Source organism: Rhipicephalus microplus, chromosome 2, assembly GCF_043290135.1.
Source record: "Rhipicephalus microplus isolate Deutch F79 chromosome 2, USDA_Rmic, whole genome shotgun sequence".
Taxonomy (NCBI): domain Eukaryota; kingdom Metazoa; phylum Arthropoda; class Arachnida; order Ixodida; family Ixodidae; genus Rhipicephalus; species Rhipicephalus microplus.
Window position 1 is genome coordinate 195126544 of NC_134701.1, and position 20440 is coordinate 195146983.

Genomic DNA, 20440 nt, shown 5'->3' on the forward strand with positions numbered 1-20440 from the left:
CCCACCATGTATAAGAAACCTTCTCTGCGGGTCCCGCTACATTTATGCAGTTTCCAAATATTTTCCAAAAACAATCGGTTATTTTTTTTTAATTTCGCGAGGAAGGAGATCGTAGGGATTGTTCATTCCCAACGAATATGAGTTAACTAATGCTTGACTGAAGACATTACGGAAGGATAGTGCCCAGGCGCCTATCTACAACTATACCTTGATACGACAAAAGAACAATAGATGTGGACTGGGTTAGTTGCTGTCAGCCAAACGTTTCGGTAGCTTTGGGATCGAAGCTCGCGTAATGTGAACTATATATTTACTTCTTTCTCTTGAACTTATCTACTACCGAAACTATACAACCACGCTTAACGAGAACACTGACAAAACGCGCCAATAACGACCCCCGACGACTAGCAGTCTCAACAGGTGGTTGCGAAAACAGCATGAATATGTCTGCACCCATAAAAACTCCACGTTCTGTGCGCTCATTCTTGCTGACGAGTAAAACTTGAACACCTGTCCCTAATGATCTGCGATTCAATACCGGTCCATTCATATATCTCAGCATACAAGAAAGACGCCGACCGTAAGATCGTTTGTGGACATCCTCCGCCTCCGGACATTTTCCCTGCATCGGCACATGTGCGAGTCTATAACGATTTTCCCAAAAGAAAGCGGCATTCTGCGCCAATGAAACGTTCGGAAAGCGAGTTTAATCTACCAGTTTAGCTTGACCCACTCCCTGTGCAGTGACATATTACAAACAAGAAGATAAAAATGATGTGAAAATACAGCTATGCAAACACGACACAACAAGAACACTCTCATACATGTGATGACCACATATACGAGGTGTTGACAAAATAAGTCATACGCAAACTACAGTGTATTGCAATTCACACCACTTTTTTTTTTTTTGCGTAACAGCTGAATATATCACTGTGCGGATTTGCGGCCACCGCACGTTTGACACCACAACAGTGCGAGATAGAAAGTGAAGGCTCCCAATTACCATGCTGGTTTGATAGCAGGTAAGTGCATACCATCTGTTTGGCGCCTATGAGTAGCCGGCGCCATATTTATGGCTAAGACTTCCTTCAATCACGCCAAGAATAAAAATAAAGAACTTCAAACACAGAGATCGCGCTCCGTTTGTCCGTTTCATTGAGTACACTCTTTTGGTCTTCATATGCAACAAATAGGCAGATGACTAGCGACACCAAATTGGCTGACAGACAGGCAAAAAATATTCATCTGTGACAACAGTGAAGGCCTCGTACGTTAACCTATACCACATGATATATCGCTTTCTTTGTCTTACGCCTACCGTCATGGTAAACAGGTGATACGCAATCTTACACACAAAGAATTATGAAACTTGTATAAATGAGAAAATTAATTTTCAGGAGACTATATGCGACATTCATCTCTATACCGATATAGATGTCGTTATAGCTGGTAGTTAAAAATGACGCTAACCAAACTCTCTAAATATCAGAGGCAAAATTGCGCTTTGTCCGGGCAATAGATTAGTTCCATTGTTTCTTCTCACTTTTTTCTCGATGTGATCGTATTACGCGCACGTAAAATTAGAGGTCATGTTTTTCACGGAATATGAAATCAGATCGTTTAGAACGTTAAGGAATATTGATGAATCAATGCTGCTAGCCATGGTTGAAATACATGGAGGCAGTAACATCTGCCTAAATTTGTTCCATCGATTTGTAACCCCACTGCCATATTTTCGATTTACTTCCCAGTCTCTGGCGTCTTTTTTACATTGAACTTACGGGCACCACTACCTTGGGCAGCTATACCAATATTATTTTCTTACTTGTGCGTATCACGGCGTTTATTAAGAAGGTCGAGAAACGCGGAATGCAGCAACCTAACCAAATTCGTGCACGTGCGTCTACCACTGCACTGTTCATTTAGTCGTCAAAAACAGGCGAGGTCAACAGTGCAGTATGACAGCATCGAAATCCATTCGTGAATTATTCTATACTCCGCGCATTCGCTGCGAACACGTGCACCTTAAAACAAAGCACCCGTAGTTGGAAATCGAAGTCCTGCCAGAATAAAAAACGGCCAGCAGAACAGGCAATCAACATAAACGGCCGTACAGGTTCCTCACGAAGGACACATACGCGCTTCTAAGATGGCAGCAAGAGTTATGCTAGATAACATCGGCGAAAGAACGTCGAAAAGGTTCAACGCGCTTTCCTAAACAACAATTCGAAAACTAGAACCAGCCTTCATATATACAAATAATGAACCACATGTAAAACCACAGAGCTGGTGTCTTCTAAAGGCAGTGGACTTCCGATGAGGGAAGATAGCCCTGATGTGTGGTCACGTACGTGTCACAGGACTACCCGTTCCCAGTAAATGCAGCAGATTGCTGGAATATATACACATACTCTATATGAAAGGAAACTAATCCTCGCACAGTGAAATGGAAGCTCAGTGGAAAGAATGCACGCACGTATACAAGGTCAAGTGGGAAAATTTGGAAGAAGGCGATATTGCTACACGAAAAAGGAATGCCTTGCACTTTCTCGTGAGATTTCTTGTTTTCCTTCGCAAAAGGACTATAGGGTATCTTTTATTCTTTCTCTCTTTTTTTGCCTTTCTTTTACTGAGCCTGTGCGCCGCGACAAAGCGACGACACGCTAAGATGCATTGGAGAAAAACCCCACCGAAATGTTCCAAGTTTACCGTGCACACAGCATGCAATAAAACCTGTATATGCTTGCAGGTAGCCTTTCAACATGGCTGCGAGATGCTGAGTGATTATTCTGCCTGTTAAAAAATTCTAATGAGAGGGCATTCGCCGAGTACACTGTCATTCACATTCAGGTTAACAGACGTTTGGCTAGTACAACTGCCGATCTAACAGTTCTCAGGACAACAAGCAATTATACGACGACCGTCAACGGGAAGGCCAACAGTGTCTCGTGGCTGGTAGGCAGGTCACCACAGTGGTAATGGCGGATAATCTTTTCGCCACGCCAGGCACTCGTGTTACTACAGCAACGATGACGAACATTGGTTACATATAGACACTGACTCTTATACATAAGAAGGTTGTTTATATCTGAATATATTTTGATGAACCAACAATACACCAACGTTCGCACCTTTAAGTAGACAATATACATGAGGACTGCGAATGAAGCTAAGCCGCTTTCCCATTCTGCCGTGCTTAAGCGAGCTCTGTATTTGCAAACGTGGACGAACGGGTATTGTTAGTAGAGTGAAGCCTTTCATAGGTAGCGTCCTTTTATATTTTGTACCTTTTTTTTTCTTTCGTTTGGCATGGCAGTCACCGCGCTGCTGGCCGAAGATCACCCGCTGGGTACATGTGCCACGCTGCTTGAAAGCGTCACAATTATCGCCCTTACATGTAAAAAAACAACAACAACCAAGAGCTGTGCTTTAAAGCAGGACAGCCTCGGAGCTTTGATCCCGGCTGCGGCGGTCGCTTTCCGATGGAGGCAGAACGGTAGAGGTCCGTGTGACGTCAGTGCACGTTAAAGAACACCCGTCTTTACATTACAGTGTCCCCTGGACACTTGGGGACGGCTTTAAGCTCTCCCATAGTAGAGTACCGAGTACTCTAAATCGTTAACCACTTTTACTAAACACACAGAACACCAGATGATCAAAATTTCTGGAGCCCACCACTACGGCATCCGTCCTAATTATATCGTGGTAATGATAATTATATCTTATCGCTTCTGCACCAGTGAATGTGCAACGGTTCTCTATATACTTCTCCGCATTCCATGGATCTGCAAAGTTCCAGTTCGCCCTCTAGCTGATTCCAATTAGAATATTCAGTTATACGTGATGTTATCTCTCAAATTCTTAGCTAATATCCACGTCCCTCAACGCAATACAGACCCCTTTCAACTCGCTTGTTGCTCATCTTGGACTACCACCCATGCTTCTCTTTGTTATCCGAGTTTCAGACCACAAGTGTTAGTACAAAGTACTGATATAGGTTGCGCCCCGTACTCTGTTCACGGATGAAGGAATTCATTTCCCACACCGGCCATGTGGCGTCAAGTTGTTTGCTCTCTTCGGCGCGCAAGCGGAAATGCTAGAATCCACGCGTATCCAACTGGAGTGATACTACGGTTCACGCCCCAAAGGCCAAAGACAGCTTAGAAAGCTCAGCCGCTGCTAACCACAGCATCCACGTAGAAATCCCCGAGCCAAACAACGATTACGTATACCACCCACGCACATCCCGACATCTCTTGCTTTCCCTTCGCGCGGAGAAAGAGAGACGCATGCAGGTGGTACGACGCAGAACAATGAACAACGAAGAATCGACTACTGATGATCTGCAATTCGTATGCTACAAATAGTTCGCGTATAACGATAGCATGCTTGACCTATATGTTTCTTCACGTAACGTGCTACTAAACACCTTTCCTCTTTTCAACTTTTGTAAAAGGGCGTCAGAGCAGCACTTCAGCGACGCTGCTGACTACCCGAAAGTTCTTCGGAATGTGCTACAAGGAAACCACATGTCTCCGCCGTATATTCACTGCGACGTTTTGGAATGAACATCCTATAGACACCTAAAAATACTGTTCCTCGTGGTCACTTTCCTGAGCGAAAAACGCCACTTTTTTTTTATAGAACTTGCACCTACTGATGTTGTATACTTTTAATGAGGTCATGCCCACGCCAACTGCAAGTTGTATAGAATATAAAGCTATGAAAGCTCAATAAAAAATTAAAACTGACATAAAACGTAGGTATTGGTTCAAGCTAAGAGTTGTATAGGATACGATATCGAGGCATCAGTTTACCTCAAATGGAGACCATTGAACTGTCAAGACAATGAAAATTAATTGAACGGCTTTGCTGAAAGACCGGACGGTTCTTATGCGAACAGCTGTGATCACTGCGGCACCTGGCGGAACAGATCTCAACCACGCGCATTTTTTTCAATGTGGCCTCTGCGATCAGCATCGGGAACGCGCGGTCGTGCTGCCGGAGCGAATTGCAAAGACCTCGTACAGCTAGCCTCATCCCAGCTCGTAGAGCGCTCTTAAACTAATTGAACGAGTTCATTGAAAGAGCAGACTTGAGGGTTTGCGCCACCAAGACAGCACATAAGCATCACAGAACGGTTGTCTATCACTTATTAGAGTCTACTCTAGTGAACTAAAAGCTCACTAAATTACAAGGGGCTAGTGTTTTTGAAGACGCGGCAATGAATCGCATTGGCTTAGCTGGGATGGGATGGGGGGGGGGGGGGTTCAAAATTTTTCAGATTTTTGCACTTTTGCTTCTGTGTATATACACGCGCGCACACAGATGCACGCACGGAATACTTAAAGTATGATTGAATCCCCTACCCTCTTCACAAAAAAAAAAAAAATTCAGGCTACGTCCCTGATGTATCATTAAGGTCGTGTAATTTCTTTTTTCTTCGATCCTTACTTAATGCAGAAATGCTAACCGTACTTCTCCAGGCTTTCACATGACGTTGATCACTTCTGGCAAGCTGCACTTTATTTTACGTGCCCATGTAGTGAATTACGAATTACACAATTTTTTTTTTAGTTAACCCCTATTGAAACGAATTCGCTGCGGCCTTGGTTGAACTGACAATCTGGAGTTCGGCGTCGCAACGCGCTACGGCTACTACTGCATGAATAACCGCAATAGGGGTACGCTATACTGCAAATCTGCCGTTCTAATCGAATCTTTGTCACATTATTTTTCCAGAAGTCTCGTAGCAAATCAACATGTCGACGACTTTTCATAAGCCGCCGTCCAACAAGTATCTACTTACGATGTTCTCATAACGGTGACTAAACCAGCCCGGGAAGGTCTTACAGCGTGATATGGATGCATTTATAGAAACCAGGGCTGCAGAAATAATGCAAACCATATTTTATCTACGTCTGTTAGTGGTTAATACATACGCCTTCAAGTAGAGTGCTCCCCGTGGATGTCCAAATAGCGTAAGACGTAAAATACCTTGCGCTAACGTAAACGCGAAACCCATTACGGAACGCAAGTAAATTTTAGCATTTCTTTGAAAAGAGAATACTCCGCTACACCGCACACACACGCATGCCTGCAGACTAAAATGCTAATAATGCAAAGTAATAGTATGATGCCTTCCGGTTACCGCTTCGACCTTCAATGATATAGAATCGCGGAGGTACCCATGCAGAAATTCAATCACAAATTTTGGTTTAATTAACAATGTACGCAGCTGTGGAAAAGCCGGCAACATACTGTGCTCGTTGCCAATATCTTATATCTATGGCAAATAAATAAATGAGTTGCAAAGCATTGTGACATATATTACTGGGACGGGACGGGGGGGGGGGGGGGGGGGGGGAAGGCGAGGCTCTATTTTTTCTCATGCTTCCCTCTAGCGCCACCCCTGACCTACCCTCATTCATTTTTCTGTAGCTGTACAAGGAGCATCGCGTACATGACCTTATAACAGACAAAGTCGAACTAGCGCTATACATCCTCGAAATCGAATATTCAGAAGAAGTATTCGACACTGAAAACTAGGCAAGTGTTTGTCATTCCTTAAGAAGAATAATGTTTGGGAACAGTATTGAAACAGTGGAACGTGATGACAAACAAAACCTCTTCTTTTTGTCTTTTCTTTTCACATGGCACTGGTATCACACAGCTCGCGCCCACCTGCATTTTTGTGCCACAACACACATCTCCTGCGACCATCCCGATACCTCGATTGTATATGTTGCGCCAAGATAAGCGCTGTGTGCCGCAAGGTAAATACTGTAGGTGCAAAACATTAGCGTACCCAAAACTTTCGTCACTGATTGTACATATGTGAACGGTCTCTCCTGTTTTGTGAAATCGGCATTAAAACTTTGAAACAACTGCAGCCCGCTGATCCACAGTATAGGAGTAAGAGTTGCACGGGCGTGCTTTACTTGCTTTGTCATATTATACAACACACTGTTACGCGTGGCAGTCACACTGAGATAGCGGGCTCGAAACCCACATTCGGCACAAACACATAATCATTCGTGTCACAGTTTTTTCGAACACCTCACCAGAACCTTTTATACAGACTATGCTTTCTCTTGTGTTTATGCGCCACTTGTCTTGAATATTAAAAAAAAAAACATTCGCGCTCCTGTAACAATAAATGCACTGCCAGGTGGACTGGTATGACAATAAATGCAACAGTACCCCTCTTTCAACAAACAAACGAAAGAGAGGAGAAGAAAGTGCAAAGCGCTAAAGGCAGGGGGAAGTGCCTTGCCGTGGACGCTGTCTCAACAAACGTGAGCACTTCACCTTCTCGCAAGAACACTTTGTCACGGACGGACCAGGTATGTAGCGGCTCTCGCATCTTCGGTAATCTGACGCCAACCGACGCATACTTGACATGATATCACATTTGGACCCTCGTTCGTCGCGTGTATGTACACCTTTAGAAGTCTGCGGCATTTTCTCCTCAAAGGCGGATCAATACGTGTATGCACCAATGGCCTCGCACTGTAGGCTGACGTAACGTACCGTGCGGCTGGAGACCCCTCCTCCCGGAACATAAGCGGGACTATTTCTTTAGTCGCTCCGGTCTGTGCAAGTACTCTCCAGATTTTTCTGAAGGTTGCATCCGAATTCAAGTTCATTCATTCGGTTCCCTATGCGCGACAGAGCACAGCACATCACGTGAGGTAGTTCTCCCGCTGTTGGTGCAGCGGCAGCGGCTGCTCGGGGCTCGAGTCCTGCTCCTCGCGTTCCCTCTGCAGCGCCTCCTGGCGGAGCACCTCGGGGTCCAGCCGCTCCAGGGTCGCCATCACTGCACGCCGCAAGGTCAACCGCACATCGCCGTGGAAGATAAGGAATAGAAAGAGAAACAAGGTAGAAGGAAGGGGAGTAGAGGTGCGCATGTACGCACATCTAAATCAAAGATTGGCCACCCTCTTCCCGCATGAGTCTGCATACACTGCTTAGAAAAAAACGCTCATGTTATGCGAGTAAATACATCACACTACAAAGAAACTAGACCCAATTTTTAAAAGACAATAACTGTCGTAGAGTATATTTCGTCTATAGTACATATAATACTCTGCTTAGTATCATTACAGCTCTTCCCACTCAACTATGCTGACACAATGATTTCTCTTCGTTTTGAGTTGCTTTAAACGTTACTTGCGAAGACACAGCTTACTTCCCACACAATGCCTCGTAATAGAAGTATCAAACAGGCGGGCTTGTCCCCAGTACACATATAGCTATGGGAAAGCGCGCTTTGACACACCGCAGTTGACTCTCACTGCTCCACAGGTGACAAGCCCCTTTTCTTAACGGCGAAAGAGCGAGAGAGAGAAAGAAAGACACTGATATTTCTTACTTCAGCTTTAGCATTGCCGAATTTCTCATTGTTGTTGAGGCCATCCCTATTGAAACGATCCGTATGCGATGTCCAATAATTCCGTATGTTTCCGTAAGAATACATATGTTTCCTGTATATTTTCCATATATTTCCGTAAGAATCTTACGGAAACATGGAATTATTGGACATCGCATACGGATCGTTTCAATAGGGATATCTCTACGAGGACAATGCGCAAGAACCGCGAAGCACGGTACAGCTTGAATCTGACTAGAGCTGAGGTTACAGTAGTGGCATTAGAGCGCTCTTTGCACACGGGCGTAGATAATTTTTTTTTTCATAAACATAAAGTGGGGGGGGGGGTCGTTTTGAGTTCCCTATATGAATGTCCATGCGTATGTTTGCATCTGTGGGGTATATATACATACATAAGAAATAAAAAAAAAACGTGGCACATCAGAGCCATTCTGGGTGTAGATATTAGAAACAGTACGCGAGTAGTAGCCTGTAATGCTTTGTTTTTTTTTCTTTCATCGATTCGAGTGAAACATTGTGAGCTCACCCGACTTCATTATGAATATTAAAGCAACATGTGTATATCGTGGGCAGGCCCGTAGCGAGGAGTTTTTTTTTTTTTTGGGGGGGGGGGGGACATGGGTAAAGGCCTCGACTTTTTTGAGCGAAGTACCTACTATTTGAAGAAGCACCAACAGCGGAGGGGGGGGGGGGGGGTCCCTAGACCCTCGCTTCCCGACTACGGCATTGATCATGCTTTTACCAAGCCGTAAACAACGCTGACGACCTCCCTCCCCCTCCTCCCCCCCCCAAAAAAAAGTATGGCCTGACGTACAAAAGAGCACGAGTCAGTTTTATTCAAATGAACTGCACGCTACAGCGCGATGATTTGCGTACCATATGAAGCGCTTTTCGCCTCATTTCTCCGGGTTGGCAAGGGTATGAGGCATGTGCTACACGTGACTCAAGAAGAGGGTTTATGACATATGCGACAAGTACCACACGCTGTTCGTGTAAGAACCTGTTCACCGTGTTCGTCATACGTTAATGACTTCCCATGCTATTTTTGGTACGTGTCAAGTTAAGAAGAAAACCACAAGAGCGCCCAGACATAGGCAGCCACAAAGATAGCTACGCAGAAAAAAACGGGAGAAGTGCCTCAAGTTCGTTAAGAAATGCTTCGCTTCAAAAAGTTATGGGGTGGTTTTGAACACCCTCTACCCCACCGCACAGACTACGCCCCTGCTTCCGCAGTTTCAGAAGCTGTCACTTACAAATGTCACGCTGGTCATTTCTATTAGGGTCGAATGTGCTTGCACACAATAGTAATGTCGCATATACCTCCAGCTCTCCGCGGCATTTCTTCCTCGAAGGCGGATGTACACAGTGCGTTCACCAATGTGCACGCACTCCAGGCTGACGCCACCAGCCGGACGGCTGGTGATCCCGCGAGCGAAGAAAATTGTCATGTACATAAGCGGGGACGTTTTTTTTTTAGCCACGTAAGCGATCAGATTCGGTTGCCTGGGTGTGTCCTCTCCGCCGTAGACTTCTTAAGTTGTTTGTATCCGAGTATATAGACCTGTTACACGTTCATTAACAGCGGTAGGCGCCACCAACATACAGAGGCGCTTGTAGCAACGTCACGGCGCGAAGGCTCAGCCCCGACCGAAGCTGGTCACCGCCCTTTCTGATCAAGTGACAACTGGCACAGCCGCTGCAAAGCTGCCTCCGAGCACAGCAAGTCGGGGAACTCTCGAGCTCTAAAATGTGACGCAAGGTATCAGTTCAATGGAGTGAAAATCAATGCCAGTCAACGTGGAAGTTGAGGCGAAACGCTGCGTTGCCCATGCACAATGTTGATTGACGGTATAATTTTGGAAGTCGCAAGGAAACGTCTGGTGTTAGCTTGCAGATGTCCAAGTATTTGCTGGTATTTGTATACTCCGACGTCATCGGGAGTCGTCGCATACTCTGTGTAACAATCATCAATGGCAACTTTCCGGACGCAGGTCAGTAATAACCTAGTTAATACTAACTTTCCACGACATTTATGTGCAGGTAGTTCGTTAGTACTTCCTAAACCATGTTACACTACGGATGTTACTATGGCTCACATTTCACCAAACTTAAAATTATCAAAATACTGCTTACTGAAATGTGCGGCAAGTCCATCATATTTCATCACTGCACCATCTGCTACGTCGTTCACACACACACAAAAAGCCACCACTTGTTTTTAGCTCTCAGCGATGTGATCGAATGATGCTTCGATTTACCAATGTCAATCTGAAAGCAAAATTGTGACCTTATGAATGGAATTGCAATGAGCAGGGTGCTTTGCGTCTACAGTAAATAGCGAAGAGACAGACAAGCTCAAACTTCACAGCTGCGACATCTCTTGAGTAAGTCAGGTGGCTAATAAATGTTTGTTCCATTCGGGCTTCCAGTTTTCCTGAAAGAATAGAATCGAAAGTGGCCATGCTGAACTATTACATCAAATAAAAATTTAATATATCAGAAAAAAAGTGAATGTTAAAGGGGCCCTGCAACACTTTTCTCAGTTTCTCATGAAATGGACTCGCTAAAGAATCTTAATGCCTCACGAACTCACCGCCGCAAAAATTTTCAGAATCCATCCAGCACAGCGGAGTTACAACGCACGATGCGATCACATTCCTTCTCTCGTCGACTACCTCGGCGGATTTCATGCTGAACGGTTCTGTCGCCCTCGATATCCGGTGCCAGCGCAGCTCTCACCGATCGACTTTCCGTCCACGACTTCATGGTGCCGTGTAGCTCTCGCCGATCGATGCTCGTCCTTGGACTCCTTGGACCGCGTCCCACACCTGTCATATCTCTTCCCTCTTTTCTTGTCGCTCCTGTGCGGCGAGTACTCCCTGCTCTTTATCATTCTACTATTTTAGATGCGGAGCATCTAATACTCGAGGCTTGTAGTGCGGCGCCGTCCGCAAGCTTCCTCCTCCTTCTTCCACCATCTGTGCATCCCTTCCTCCTCTACACACCGCGCGCGCTTCACTCCTCCACCATCTGTGCACCCTTCCTCCTCGACACACCGCGTGCGCTTCTCTTCTTCACGAACATTCGCTAGCTGTATAATGTAGCGCGCATGCACCGTCACGCTTCGAGAACATCGGCAGCTGACGCGCGCGCATGCGCCGTCGCCGCTTCGAGAACATCGGCAGCTGACGCGCGCGCATGCGCCGTTGCGCTTCTCCCCCTTCTCGAACATTCGACAGCTGACAGTGCATGCGCCGTCGCGCTGTATATATACTCAAGGTCGGTGCTCGCTCGCTCAGTTGCCGCTCGTCGGTTGGTTTGTACGGCGCGTCGACGTCCGAGGTCGCAATGATCGACGTCCCTTCGACCAGCGCCGGCCAAAGTGTTGGCGGAACCGCATCCAAGTCGTCGTCCGAAGACAAGGCAGCGCGGAGAAGAGCTCGCGACGCCGAACGTAAACGTCGGCGTCGAGCGGAAGATTCTCAACTTAGAGAACGTGAAGCCGCTGAGAGACGTCAGCGTCGAGCAGCAGCACCGGATTCGGCCGCTTTGAAACGTAAGCGTCGACAAGAGGACCCGGACTTTCGAAAACGGGAAGCCGAGTGCAAGCGTCGTTTAACACCCCGTTAACCAATTATATGCTCCGCATCCTCCTCAGTGTTCCCCCGAGGGAAGCTGCGGGCAATTTTTTTTATCCCCCTTCCCCCAAGCCGACAGGGAACCTGGCCGTGCCGCCATATTCAGCAGGAAGTCCTTTTTCCCTTCCTTCTGGAACCACTACTACTAGTGCACTACTACAGCTGCTTCTCGACGAAAGCGCTGGAAGCAGGGAGGTATGACACGAGGAAAGAAATGTGTGACACTGTGATGAGTAGTGGACATTATGGACGAAGCTGTAGGACTAAAGTGGTGTGTTGCCAGTGAAAGTGAAGCGAAACCGAAAAAATAAAAAGCAAGGAAAAAAAGGAGGAAGACGGGGGCTGGTGCGTGGAACGCCGGAGTAACATGGGCGGGCCAAGCTGTTTGTGGGGCTGTCAAGGTTGTTGGGTTTCAGACGTGAGCCTATGGACCTGGAGACCTCAATATTTGGCAAGGACGACGCCTGCTGTGCCGTGTCACTGTGGCCGTGGTGTCCTGGGAATACTTGGCGTGCGACACCGCGATCGTGTCTCCACGCTGCACCTACCCTCGTCATCCCCGATCTACCGACCCCGACACCACCGACGCTTCATCGCAGCGTCACCATGACCTTCCGACATCGAACAAACTGTGAGAGGAACTGCTCTTTTAAAGACGATAGCCTTTCTTCGGGACCTTCGACAAAAAAAAATTTGGTCTCTGTCTGTAAATTTGTCTGTTCGCCTTTAACGGCACCCTAAACGGCACAAAAGTGGCCAAACGATACTCCAAATGGCTGTCCCTACCCGCAGCGCCCACCAATGTTGCTCAAGATTGAGTTCATACTTGAGCGATTGTCAATAAAAAAGCAATTATTGCGCAAATCTGAGGCACCAATACAACACGTCAATGTTCTGTTTGTGTGTCTCTTACTAAAAAAGGCATACATAACTAATGTTAGGACCGTAGCGTTCATCACGTTGCACTGACCATGCAACGCTTGCACGAAAAGGGAAGTGTTTTTGACGTTTTGCTAATACTACACAGTGGTGGCACCTACCCGTCGCCTTTCGTTCTACACCTTATCACATCCGAGACGGGTGCGCGGAGTGCGCGCGCTTCGTTTTCCAAGATAACTGCCCATAGCGCTCATGTGTTTCACGTGTGACGTGATTTGATGCACTCGTTCGCCTCCACTGCACGCTCGAAGCACTCTAACGCAGCGCCTTCAGAATACCATTCACAAATTTTCTTGCGCAGAACATCAAATAAACGTTTTGTTCAGTCTCTCCAGACGCAAGACTATCGCCTTTCGACGACATTTGCAGTGTAACATGCAAATACGGGGCTAATTTTAAGGGCGAAGCTCCTTAAAGCGGCACCCGTTCGTCCCTCGTCGTAGTAGTAGTGCGTAACCAGTCTTACGCTTTGACCTGCAAGGTGGTGCCGGTGGGAAATTTCTCCTGTGCGTTGTTGAACAATCGAAAATTCGCAGCGTGCGCGTTAACTAAAAGCCAAATTCTCCTGTCTCACATTCCCAATTAGCAGCCATTGGCATGTACATTGGGCACTATCTGACAAGAAAGGGTTGCTAGCTTATACTCGCAGGGCGTAACCTCCTTGGTTTTAGAAAGAATTAGCGAGCGTTGGGCCGCAGTGCCATGGATATAGCGAACTAGTATATACCATGAACTCGAGGAGGTTAAAGGTGGGAAGTAGACAACAAGCGCAAGCCGTAAGAAAGTGCGTGTGTGCCACCTTTCGTTTAGTCCTTGGAATGTCCGCTAGATGGCGGTGCTTCTATATGCGGAATATATGATGAAAAGATGCGCGATGGTGGTACTTGGAGTGTTGACTAGATGGACGAACGAACACGCAGATAGATGCATGGACGGACGCACGGATGGCTTCACGGACGGATGGACGCAGGGACGGACGCACGGATGGACGGACGCATGGACGCACGGACGGTCACACAGACGGACGCATATATGATGAAAAAATCCGAGCTGGTGGTACTTGGAGTGTTGACTAGATGGACGAACGGAACGGATGGCTGCACGGACGGATGGACGCATGGACGGACGCAGGGGCGAATGCATGGACGAACGCAGGGATATACGCCGAATGTACGTGCGGACGCACCAACAGACGCACGCACGGACGGGAGGATGGACGCACGGACGGTCACACAGACGGACGTAAGCAAGAACGAATGGACGGACGGATGCTTCACCCCACTCTCCATCATTCACCCCGTGGATATGCTGCCATTTTTTTTTTGTTTCTCCGGACACTAACGTGATTAGCTTAGTTTTATCTGGGCTATCGGACAATCTGCTTATGTAACCACTAGTTCAATTTTTCGTATCTGTAACATCGTTCTAATATTCTGCTTTGCTTAAAAACAAAAACACGAGTTTCGTTTTTCCCCGCTATACGGTTTCGTTTATTATGCCACAGAAACAATTTCTCGGTGGTAGTACGTAACATAAAGAATCTAACACGTGACAGATTGACGCCCGCTACGACAGGACGAAACCACGTGGTAAGAGGTGCATGAACTAATGGTGTTCGGAATGTCTTCGTAAGAGTTTGTAGCGTTAAGTCTGCACATGGGTTTGCAAGGCGCAGAATTAAAAGCTTGGGTAGACGAGCAGACAGAAAAAGCGTGCGCCGAAAGGCAAGCAGAGTGAGAAGCTACGAGGGAACGCTTGGAGATCGAAGAGTGAATACTAGCATTGCGGGTCAGATTGGCTGAATCTGGAGATAGCCAAGAAAGGCCGGTGCACGACAGGCAAGAAGCGAGTCGTCGCGATAATGATTAACCCCCACAGTTTGATTCCCGTCTTCAAAAAGGATCGCCATGATCTCGACGAATACCTTAAACGGTTTGAAGCCGTCGCTACCGGTCAGGCACGGCCACAAGACAAGTGGACCACAGCCCTCAGCTTGTGTTTAGATGGTGAGGCGCTGAAGGTTTTTGGTCGCTTGTCCCCTGAAGAATCAGTGGACTACGACAAGGCTAAGAAGGCATTACTACAACTCTTTCGCAGCACGGCTGAAGATTACCGGGAAAAATTCCGGCGGAGAAAGCCCCAAGATAAGGAGACAGCGAAGCAGTGTGCCACGAGGTTGTTAAGTTTCTTCGACGGTTAGATTGAAATGGCCAATTGAGGAAAAACGTTTGAACTTGTGCGAGATATGATTGTAAGCGAGCAACTGCTCCAGAATTTCCATTATCGTCTGACATTGTTTCTTCGAGAAAGAAACTATCAATCACTTCATGGAAGCGCAGGGCAGAAAAACTTGCTGGTGTACAAGGAAAAGGCGCAAGAAGGTGCTACAAAAGAGAAGAATGGAAATAGTTCCAGCAACACGCGAATACGATGTTTTGTTTGTGACAAATACTGGCACAAAACATCCGACTGTCGCATGCAACCTAAACAACAATACTGTACGTATTGCCGGAAGACTGGTCATAATATGCAAGACTGCAGACGTAAGGGCTTAGGCACAGAAGTCGCCGGTTGTGTCTCTATAAGAAGACGTACCTCCAACAGGAGTCAAGACTCCAGCTAACGATATAAAAAGCGAGGTAGAAGCACTTCTAGAAACAAAAGTTTAAACAGCCATGACATGCCAGTTATGCAAGGCTTATTGTTTGGGAAGGCGGTAACTGTTCTCCGTAATACAGGCAGCAACAGCGTATACAAACGACGGTCGACAGTCCTGTATACGGCATCGACGGGTACCATGGCAACCCTACTGTTGGCAGTAAGTACCACTGAGGCACTAGAAGCCGACGTACTCGTCTCGTCACCGTACTTTTCAGGGGCCATTGTTGTGAAATGTCTTGACAACCCACTTTACGATGCCATCATCGGAAATGTCTCAGGGTCTCTGGACCACACAAACCTAGATAAAAACTGAAAGAAGATGTTGGTTAATCCATCCTATATGCCCACCTAAGAAGGGAGCAACGCGAAGAAGGTCCACTCAATGCCTGCTGTGGTTGTCGCAAAGGCTATGAAGAAGAGAGAGGAAGTAATGAACCTCATTCAGGTCTCACGAGAGAAATTTCAACAGGAGCAGATAACCGACAAGAGCTTGGAACATTGCAGAGCTAAGGTGGGCAAAACCTTCAAAGGCAAAGGACCAACATGCTGCTCTTACCAGTTGTGTCCAGGCAAAATGACCAAACAAGCGGCCACACTGCAACAATTACGTGCGCAAGTTCTTCAATTAGCGCACGAAAACCCCCTCTTCGGACACCAAGGTATCAAGAAGACTACCAAAAGGGTACTGAGCGCTTTCTACTGGGCTGGTGTTCAAGAGGAAATCAAGAGGTGCGTGAAGTCGTGTGATGCGTGGCAACAGACGTTTCCGAAAGGAAGGTTGAGTAAAGGGCCACTTGGCCGTATGTTGCTCATAGACACGCCATTTGAGCGAGTGGCCGTGGATATTATTGGACCACTTTCTCCAACCTCCCAAAAAGGTAACAGGTATATTTTGACTCTAGTGAATTTTGCCACTCGTTATCCTGACGCGATACTGTTGCCGGCTATTGATTCAGCGAGTGTAGCCGAAGGGCTTGTGTAACTGTTCTCGCGTGTAGGATTTCCCAAGGAAATTCTGTGTAATCAGGCATCGTGCCTTACCTCTGAGTTGATGAAAGAGGTGAACAGCCTACTGCAGATCAAACACCTGAGTTCCATTCCATACCATCCCATGTGCAATGGATTGGTTGAACGGTTTAACAGAACTACCAAAGAGTTGCTCTGTAAACTTTGCCAGGAACAACCGAAGTCATGGGATCGGTACATTGCTCCTCTGTTGTTTGCATATATAGAGGTACCGCAATCAAGTCTTGGTTTCTTGCCCTTTGAGCTAATATATGGCCACCAAGTAAGAGGTCCACTGGCATTACTTAAGGAACTCTGGGCTAAAGACGAGATCAATGATACCGAAACTGTGTACAGTTACGTTCTCGACCTCAAAGAGTGTCTGTCGCAAGCCTTACAGGTGGCACACAGAGGACTTGAAAAGGCTCAGCATCTCCAGAAAAAGTATTATGACAGAAATAGTCGGCATCTCGCCGTCTTAGGTAGGTGACCGAGCCTTGGTTCTACCAACGAGCCACAACAAGCTCCTTATGCACTAGAAGGGACCTTTTGTAGTCACAAAACAGAAAAACGACTTTGACTTCTGGATTGACGTCGGACATATGAAAAAGCTTTTTTATATAAACATCTTAAAAAATATGAGGAACGCCCACCAAACGTACCTGCTCAGGTGTCATCGTTCGTTGTGTTAGAAGACGCGACCGACAATCCCGTACCAAGTATCACAGTGGAGACTTCTTGGATTGAGAGCATCCGAAAATCTGCTGCTCTCAGTTCAGACCAATTTCTTGAACTGCAATGTCTTCTGGAAGACTACTAGGATATTTTCTCGGATGTCCCAGGGAAGACAAATTTGTTACAATGTCGTCTTGAACTAACGACAACAGAACCTGTTAATACGCCGCAATCCCTTTTGCATTTCGCCATGAAAGATGCCGTCGAGAAAGAAGCGACTGATATGGTAAGATTAGGCATAATTGAGCCCTTGGGTCGCCTTACAATTCTCCCCTTCTTCTGGTCAAAAAGCCAGACAGGTCATTTCGAGCATGCATTGACTTTTGTCCCATCAACAATGTGCTCGTGGGCGATGCATAACCAACTCCAAGAAATGACGTCATGTTCGCAGAAGTGGGAAATAAGAAATATTTTTCAAAACTCGACCTGACGAAAGGATATTGGCAAGTACCCGTGAAAGAGAGTCCTCGACCAACAACGGCCTTCTCTACCCAGTAGGGCCATTACCAATTCCTATTTGTGCCATTTGAAATAAAAACTGCATCAGCCGTTTTTACCCAACTCATGCGGCGACTTTTGACAGGGCTCCCCTATGTGATGCACTATATCGATGACGTTCTCATGGCAACAATGACGTGGGACGAGCATCTGCAGACGCTCCAACGTCTGTTTGACAGAATCAGGAGCGCGAGTCTCAAAGTAAAGCCGCGAAAGTGCGAGATTAGAGCAACTACCGTCAATTCCTTGGACATCGCCTGGGTGTAGAAAAGTTCAGCCGAACGAAGAAACGACTGAGAAAATCCTTCAGGCGCCTAAGCCTCATACAAAAAAAAAAAAAAACAAGCGTGTTCCTTTCTCGGCCTAGCTGGCTATTATTGTGACTTTGTTTCACGATACATAGAGAAAGCACAACCGTTGGTTGACATGCTCGAGAAGCGACAACCCAATCGAGTGAGCTGGACGCCAGCCAAGGAAGCCGCCTTCGTTGAGCTCAAGCAAAACATTTATATAGAAGAGTTATGCGATAGCCCCGCCGTGGTGGTCTAGTGACTAAGGTACTCGGCTGCTGACCCGCAGGTCACGGGATCAAATCGCGGCTGCGGCGGCTGCATTTCCGATGGAGGCGGAAATGTTGTAGGCCCGTGTGCTCAGATTTGGGTGCACGTTAAAGAACCCCAGGTGGTCAAAATTTCCGGAGCCCTCCACTACGGCGTCTCTCATAATCATGATGGTTTTGGGACGTTAAACCCCACATATCAATCTATCAATCGAGTTATGCGATAGGGCCTTACCCTTCAGGAATATTCACTTCGTGTTGAGTACATAAAAGGTTCAGACAATGTTGGGGCAGATTATCTGAGTACGACACAAAAAGCCGTTCGGTATTACATCAGTAGATGTGTTCGCGTTCTCATCATTATTTGCAATGTTTTTTTCCCCAAAAACTTTATTTGGGGGGGGGGGGGGGAAGGGCTTTATGTGATGAGTAGTAGACAAATATTATGGACACAGCTGTAGGACTAAAGTGGTGTGTTTCCAGTGAAAGTGAAGTGAAGCGAAACCGAAAGAAAGCGTCGAACGAAAAAATAAAAAGCAAGAAAAATAAAGGAGGAAGACGGGGGCTGGTGCGTGGAACGCCGGAGTAAGACGGGCGGGCCAAGCTGTTCGTGGGGCTATCAAGGCTGTTGGATTCCGGATCCGAGCCTGTGGACAACCTTGTTATTTGGCAAGGACGATGCCTACTGTGCCGTGTCACTGTGGTCATGGTGTCCAGGGAATACTTGGCGTGTGGCACCGCGATCGTGTCTCCACGCCGCACCTACCCTCGTCATCCCCGATCTACCGACCCCGACATCACCAATGCTTCATCGCAGCATTACCGTGACCTTCCGACATCGAACAAACTATGAGAGGAACTGCTCTTTTTGTTTCTCCAGACACTAATGTGATTACCTTAGCTTAATCTCGACTATCGAACAATCTGTTTATGTAATCACTATTTCGATTTCCCGTATTATCTGTAACATCAATCTAATATCTTGCTTTGCTTAATAACAAAGACTTGAGTTTTGTTTTTCCTCGTTATACAATTTCGTTTATTATGCCACGAAAACGGTTTCTCGGTGGCAGTACGTAATATAAAGAACCTAACACGTGGCAGGCACGCACCTTGTGACCTTGAGCACTTTCTCTTTTTTTCTCCCTTAACTGCGCGATTTTTCAGTGCGATCGGGCGTGCACGCGGGGACAACTCACGGCCTTCCGTGCCGGCCCCAGTAACGACCGAGTGCGTCATGCCGAAAACTGCCGATTGCTGGTACTAGGCCTGACACGAAGCAATTTCGAACCTGTCGCGTCACTTGTCGAGAGAACGATCTTTAGCAGATTGAGAATTTATTGCGAATTCCAGGCCACGTGCTGTGCTGTATTTTGCACGTGTTCTCAGGAGTCTTGACTAGCGATCAGCAGCATTTTCTGACTATGCTCAAACAGTGTTGCAGGGCCTCCTTATTAATAAAGGTCATACACCACTGTCAATATGGTTGATGTAAAAGGTCCTAGAAATAATTTTCTCTAGGCCAAGCTGTTGTTGCTGTCAAAATCCGAAAATTGCATAAAATAATACATAAAAAAGGTGTGACAGTTAATTGACAAAGTTTTATGCTATGGCCAGCTGTAGAAGTCTGCTGGAGTCTAGCCAAGAGCTATCACTGTAAAGTGGCCTTCTGGTTGTCTTATATATATATATATTATGGAGCAAAAGTACATTGGCTCCTATACTTACCATGTGATTTCAATTAATCCCTATCCTGTCCAACTGATAAAACCAGCTCAGGACTTTTACATTATTTTGTGAATGCTAACAGCTGCATAAATCAGGTTTCACTGTCCATGGTGGGCTTTGTGTGCACCTAAGTAAGCTTTACATGTGCCTCTTTCCTCCGTAGTGTTCAATCAATGATAAAAAAAAAACTGCTTTTTACTAGCTACAAACAGAATGCAGCAATGCTTGGATCTTACATATAGCCAGTGTGTAAGTCCAGCAATCCTGTAATAAAGCTTTTGT

General features: G+C 46.5%; 1 protein-coding gene across 3 annotated transcripts in view; it reads right to left on the reverse strand.

Moving 5' to 3' along the window:
- Positions 1-6915: 6915 nt before the first annotated feature.
- LOC119169614 (uncharacterized) overlaps positions 6916-20440 on the reverse strand; it is an 84672-nt gene continuing 71147 nt past the window's right edge. For all 3 annotated transcript variants that reach the window (XM_075887199.1, XM_075887200.1, XM_075887198.1), the window contains exon 23: positions 6916-7822. In XM_075887199.1, the coding sequence (XP_075743314.1) occupies positions 7689-7822 (134 nt within the window). In that variant the 3' untranslated portion in view covers positions 6916-7688. The remainder of the gene's footprint in view (positions 7823-20440) is intronic.